General features: G+C 36.0%; 1 protein-coding gene across 1 annotated transcript; it reads left to right on the forward strand.

The window, feature by feature from the left end:
• LOC109234038 (cytokinin riboside 5'-monophosphate phosphoribohydrolase LOG1-like) lies at positions 2,208–6,575 on the forward strand. Its single transcript, XM_019399860.1, has 6 exons — positions 2,208–2,394; positions 3,179–3,276; positions 3,624–3,654; positions 5,280–5,379; positions 5,843–6,057; positions 6,150–6,575. The coding sequence occupies exons 1-6, from the start codon at positions 2,275–2,277 to the stop codon at positions 6,243–6,245; spliced, it is 660 nt and encodes a 219-aa protein (XP_019255405.1). The 5' UTR covers positions 2,208–2,274; the 3' UTR covers positions 6,246–6,575.

The following is a 6,955-nucleotide window of genomic DNA, read 5'->3' on the forward strand; positions in this document are numbered from 1 at the left end:
ATATATATATATATATATATATATATATATATATATATATATATATATATATATATATATATATATATATATAGTAAAATATTTTAGTGAAGGGGTAATATAGCAATAGGTGCATCCGCCCTTGACAACAAGCTTTTCTCACATTGCACTTGAAACACATGTTTTTTTTTTTTATTTATTTTTTTATTTTTTCCTGTAGGGATGATTCTTAGTGCTCATATATGTCATTTTACTAGTGCGTCAGACGCTATCCATTTACAGATCAATTATATCTTCGTTTTCGGTACTTATTTAACTTATCGAAATTGTTACTTTTGTTGCAAATGATTTTTTAAGACGATAGAATATATGGACTTAATGTAAAATCAAGACAAAAATGGTAACACTCTGATTACAAACAAAGATATCAAAAAATTGAAACTTCAGAGAAGCATCCAATATTGATGTGTTAGTATGGATGGAGCCAGGATTTAAAGTTTATGGGTTCGAAATTCTAACACTTTTACGTAATAATTTATACATATTAAATGAATTTCTTTACATTTCGACCAAAGTGATTGAGTTCGGCCGAACCGGAGTGCTAACACTAGCTCCACCCAAATGCGTTAGCAATTAAAAAAGACAGCTCGATGCATTAAGCTTCCATTATGTGCTTAATTGATTAGGTTGATGAATCAATTATGTCTGATTTAGCCTCTAGGTTTGCTCTTCAACTTGTGAAACGCATGCAATTCTGGCTCACCTCGTGTTATTTACACTAACTTAGAATTTTTTTTTGGAATGGACTCTCCACTAAATGATCTCTTTCAAGAAATATACATGATGTTTTAAAGATAAAGTCTCATATATGTGTGTGTTTTTCAGCCTAAAATAATATAGAGCAGCACCCCACTGCCAAAAGCTGCCCATCACTTGTTGGCACTATTTCCTCCTTTTCTTTGACTCCTTTTTTGCTGTTTTTTATTTTTATTTTTAATTTAACCATTGCGTATTGAAATCTCTTGTGGATAGGTTGTCTACATTACATTCTTTGGAGATACGGCTCTTACCGATCCTTCGTGAATATGGGATGACTTAGGCACTAAGCTGCCCTTCATTAGGTATTGAAATCAAATATTCGACTAATTTGAATTCACATTATGTAAATCTACTAATAAGTAAAGCACTCAATTTGGAGAAGTCCTTTGTTTTATATCACAAATTCTATATTTCTTGTTAAGGACAGTCCGGTGTACTAAGCACTCGCTCCGGAAAAGAGCGAAACCATAAGGACTTATTGTACGCAGCCTTACCCTGTATTTCTGCAAAAAAAGATATTTCAACCATCTCAATTTAATCCTGCTCATTCCTCATGCAGATAATAGTTCTACAACCGTCCCCGGGGGTGGATTTAGGGGGGGCGAAAGGGGATTCACCTGAACCCTCTTCGCCGAAAAATTACACTGTATATATAAAGCAAAATCTGGTTTTTATCTCTATATATCAAGTTTTGAACCTCCTTTAACACAAGCCATGTAGTTTAGTGGTCAAGGGGGTTCAAAGCCTTCATAAGGTCGTAGATTCAATTTCCACTAGCTACAAAATAAAAAAAATCACCCCGCTTCGTGGAGATCCTGCCTCCGCCACTCCCCTCTCCCAATTGAAGTCCTGTAGACCTGCTTGACTTAAAGTCTCAAGAACCCCACATGGAGTTAGAACTGAAGATCACAAGTAGTATGAAACGTGAACTTATAGCTAACAATACTGGAAATGTTAAGTTCAAACTTATAGCGCAGATGAGGTGTTTGTTTCTTTGCACAAGAGAGGGAATAGAAGATCACAGCAAAGATCCATCTTTTTGGGCAGGTAAGGGGCAATTGAGTAATGAACTTATTAAAGGTAAGGGTAGAGAGGAATAGATACTTGAGAGCAATGTGAGTGGATGTAGATTTAAGCGTGTATAGCTTCGTTTTGCCAACACTCAATATGGAATGCAAAATTTGTAGGCACACGTGACAATTTAGTAAGAAAATTTCAAGAATACTAAGTAGTACTATACTACTTGTCAAAGTTGAAGTAGGGTATGGGAAGGTATTGTCTGAATGAATGGATATTTGCATACTACCCCCCAATGGACCCTACACCACCCCGCCCCCCCCCCTCCCGCCCCCACAAGTGTGTGGGGTGTAGTGTTGGAGGTCACTAACACTCAATATATACACAAGCAAGCCAAGCAGTTAAGCATTAAGCAACCACAATCACAAATAGAAAATTAAGGAAGTTATAGAGAAGAAAATGGAGATGGAGAAGGAAATGATGCAGTCAAAGTTTAAGAAAATTTGTGTTTTTTGTGGGAGTAGTCCTGGCAAGAAGAGTAGCTATAAGGATGCTGCAGTTGAGCTTGGGAAAGAATTGGTGAGAAAAATGCTCTGTTTTTTCCTCTGTTTCTAACACTTTATGAACATAAACTCTGCATCTACTTCTAACTGTTACTCCCTTTGTCCTAATTTTTCTTACGTTCTTAAATTCCGTGTCCAATCAAATATAAAACGGAACAGAATGAGTACCTTTGCCAAATTTTGGAAACTAGGGATTGACTCTGAGAAGAATGGATTAATTGTTACACATATAATTTTATTTTTCCTTAATTATAACTAGGAGGACATAGCCCCCCCCCCCCCCCCTCCAAACACACACACAATGATGCATGTAAATTTAGCTTAAGGGGATATTTTGTTGCATGAAAAAAATGAGAACCTTGAGTCTTGATTCACTTTCTTATGAATTCATTTCTGAAGGCTCTGAGATTGAAAAGAGCATTCTTGAAAATTTTCTTTGATGTTATGCAAGTAGTGGTCATTAAGTAAAAAAAAGTAGCTTGGTGCACTAAGCTCCCGCTATGCGCGGGGTTTGGGGAAGAGTTGGACCACAAGAGTTTATAATACACAGCCTTACCCTGCATTTCTGCAAGAGGCTATTTCCACAGCTCGAACCCGTGACCTTCTGATCACACGGCAGCAACTTTACCAGTTACGCTAAGGCTCCCCTTCATTGGTCATCAAGTAATATTTAGGAATTGAAGGACCAGTTTTATATATACTACCCACCCCCACCTTAACTTTCCTGGTTAAAACTATAAAGAACTATGTATGATGTCCACTTCAGCTGTCTGACATTATTAATTTTGCTTGTATACAAGGTATCAAGAAACATAGACCTAGTTTATGGAGGAGGAAGCATTGGTTTAATGGGTTTGGTCTCTCAAGCTGTTTACAACGGTGGTCGTCATGTCCTTGGGTGAGTTATGCCTTTGCAAGTGCTAAACTCATACACATTTTTACACTATCAGATCACATACGACAAACAACCATTCATAAAAAGTGAGATTCGTAAATTTAAAAAAAGTACTCGTCATTATCTATTGTAACGGTTAAAATACACTGAATCTTTACGATATTAGTGTATATAAGTTAAATCTCTTGATTTATATGTTTCCTTTTTTACCTAAACATGAAAGCACAAATGTGAACCACTTGCTTTTAGTTTTGACATTGATTGGACTGATCACCTTTGTTAACTATAGTTAGTTTTGATCACACCTTTGGGTTCCTGACTATCTATTTTTATCATGTTCTTGTCTCCAGAGTGATTCCAAGGACTCTCATGCCTAGAGAGGTATGTTTTTGTTTTTATTTTGGTCATATTATAGCATTTTGTAAGTTTTTTTCTTAACTTCTGCTTGCATAAGAGAGGAGGGAAAGGAGAAACAAAGATATTTAGTATATTTGGTTCTTATTCTTTTGAATTGTAGTGTGTTTCAATCGTGTGGTAGGCTATAACTTGAATTTTTACCTCACCTTTATTATCTTTGGACATTGTTTTTGCACTTGTCGGCATGGGCATATCCCTAAAGTGCAAGATGGGAATTTTGTTAGTATTTAGTTTGCTAGTATGTGGTTTATTTTGCTTGCCATTTTTCTCTTTAAAAAATCCATCCCTTTCTTTGTCTCCTTCCTTTCCTTTTCCTTTCTTCTGGTCCCCCTCATTGTAAGAAGATAGGGTCCTCTTACTAATTTATACATCAAATCAAAATGAAAAGAAAAAGGAGCTAAAACCAAATCAGTGGTACTATGTTCTTGTACATGTATTTCTACATCATAAAAAACGGCTCGGTTCACAAAGCATCCCGCGTTCACGCAGGATCTGGGGAAGGGCCGCATCCTAAGGGGTGTAATGTAAGCAGCCTACCCTGATGCAAGCATCACTGGCTGATTCCACAGCTTGAACCTATTACCTGTAAGTAACATAGAGACAACTTAACCGTTGCTCCAAGGCTCCCCTTTGTATTTCTACATCGTAAAATACCAAATATGTTCATAAATCACAATTGCACCAAATTTCACAAGAATCAAACAATAAGTAAAGGATTTAAGTTGTATACATTAACTGTGTAAAGATATATTTTTTACACGATTAATGTAGTTTAACCTATTATAATTGGTAAATTACTATCGTTTTTAGGTTACCAATTAATGTGTATCATATAAATTTACATGTAATTAATTGTTAGTGCATAGAGCTCGAACTCATAGAAAAAAAAGTATAAGGCTTGTTCAGTCATTGAAATTTCACTACTATACAGCTTGACCACATGCAATGTTGAGTCCACTAATCCCCCACAATATTGGTGGATTTAGCATGTCATGGGTCCATTTTTAAGTTTTCCAATCAAATGAATATTCAAATTAAACAGTGTAATGATATAGGGAGTGACACTTATTGCCTTTGCCCTCACATCAGTTCCCCAAGATGAAAGCAAGGGTTTAGAAGTTAGAAACCTCATCATCTCCTTTTTGTTCTCCTTCCTTTTGTCGTTTTGTTCCATTTTATATTCTTTCAATTTTGTCCTACTATTGTTACATTATGTGTAAATTTTGCTATGACAATGTGCTTGACCTTGAAAGGAAGTCTTGGCATAACTGGTAAAGTTGTTGCCATGTATTAGGAGGTTGCAGGTGACTCGTGGAAATAGTCTCTTGGAGAAATACAGGATAAGGTTGCGTATGATAGACCCTTGTGGTCCGGCCCTTTCCCGAACCCTGTGTTTTTTTTATGTCCTTGCACAATCCCCTGTGTATCAAAGAAGATACCCCTACCAATCCTTTATTGAGATATTCACTTTATGTGTGGAGTAGCTAAGTTTTTAGTGGTTTGGATTGACTTGGTGTGTGGGTATTTTTTGCATTGACTTGATTCTTTCTGTTATACAAAGACTAATAATAGTGGTGTACGGCCTACAGATAACTGGTGAAACAGTGGGAGAGGTGAAAGCAGTTGCAGATATGCACCAGAGGAAAGCAGAGATGGCCAAACATTCTGATGCTTTTATTGCTTTACCTGGTTTGTTCTCATTCTCCCTTCCAAGATTCTTGCCCATTTTTCACCCCATTATCTTTTCTTCCTTTCTTTGACTTACTATAATAAGTTAAAATACGCTGATTGTGTAAAAGAAATATGACAATGTAAAAAAGGGCAGCCCGGTGCATTAAGCTCCTGCTATGTACGGGTTCAGGAAAGGGCCGGACCACAAGGGTCTATTGTACACAGCCTTACCCTGCATTTCTGCAAGAGGCTGTTTCCACGGCTTGAACCCGTGAGCTCCTGATCACATGGCAGCAACTTTACCAGTTACGCCAAGACTCCTCTTCCAATGAAAATTTCAGTGTATATAAGTTAAATCCATATATAGTTAATCCAAAAACATTAACTGAATTGATGTTAATTTAAACTTACTTTGAGGGCCTAAATTGGTCCTTTCAAGTGTAGTCTATATCAATGAAAAAATATATTTGCATTGATTAAGGTGGCTATGGAACTTTAGAAGAACTCCTTGAAGTTATAGCTTGGGCTCAACTTGGAATCCATGATAAACCAGTAGGACTACTGAATATTGATGGTTACTACAATTCCCTTTTAACATTCATTGACAAAGCTGTGGAGGAAGGTTTCGTCTGCCCTAACGCGCGCCAAATTTTTGTATCAGCCCCGACTGCCAAGGAACTTATGAATAAACTCGAGGTAAATATTATTTTATGTTGACCAACTTGTTTGGGACTGACACGTATTTGTTGTTTTCGACTCCTTATGGATTTTTTTTTTTTTGTTTGAAGGAGTACTCTCCGAGCCAAGAAAACATTGCATCAAAACTAAATTGGGAAAAGGAGGAGCTAGAATATCCTCCCAAATGTCAGATGCCATTAAGATAGTCTATTAGGAAAATCAGCAGAAGCAAAGAAGATGGTATTAGGAAAATCAGCAATTTATAGTAACATGATTGCAGATATCCCTAACTCTTCTCAGACCTTTCTGTCTATATGAAGGTTGTCAATTGACATTGATGAGATTCTCGTGTTAGTACATGCCTTAGGATTATGCTCGAATTCTTGAATTTCCGAGCAAACTATGTTCATACAAGTCTACTTATTCCTTGTATTCTGGATAATTATAGTTTATTTCTTGATAAATTGTAGTGCTACATGTAGAATTATCAAGAAGATATGCAAAAGCAGCTATCAAACATGATCATTTTCTTATGAGTTCATTCTAAATATAAAGAATATTTATAGAATGAAGTTACTTAAATGTCAACTATCCGTTATTTAAATAATGATCAGTATTCTAAAAAGAGAGAATAAATAATCTAATGTAGCTTGTCAAACTACACTTTTTACACTATTAATCATAAAAACTTAATTCCTTGTTATTTGTTCTTCCCTTCTTCATATCTTTAATCTTTTCCTCTCTTTTTTCCTTTTCCCAATACCAAACTTGGAAAAAGGATACTTAAACCAGAGAAATACAAAACATCTCTATGAGCGACAAGTCAATTTTTCTAATCGATCTTTTTTTTTTTTAGTTTTCCACCTGGTATCTCTGTCGTACAGACTCGACTAATCCAGATTCACAATGCGTAAAG

This window comes from Nicotiana attenuata, chromosome 11 (genome assembly GCF_001879085.1).
Source record: "Nicotiana attenuata strain UT chromosome 11, NIATTr2, whole genome shotgun sequence".
Taxonomy (NCBI): Eukaryota; Viridiplantae; Streptophyta; class Magnoliopsida; order Solanales; family Solanaceae; genus Nicotiana; species Nicotiana attenuata.

What these genes read in the sequence shown, in the direction of transcription:
- LOC109234038 (XM_019399860.1), top strand. Translation starts at nt 2,275, where the DNA reads ATGGAGATGGAGAAGGAAATGATGCAGTCAAAGTTTAAGAAAATTTGT. An exon ending in TTGAGCTTGGGAAAGAATTG is followed by an intron (nt 2,395 to 3,178) that starts GTGAGAAAAATG and finishes CTTGTATACAAG; the next exon opens with GTATCAAGAAACATAGACCT. An exon ending in TGCTTTTATTGCTTTACCTG is followed by an intron (nt 5,380 to 5,842) that starts GTTTGTTCTCAT and finishes GCATTGATTAAG; the next exon opens with GTGGCTATGGAACTTTAGAA.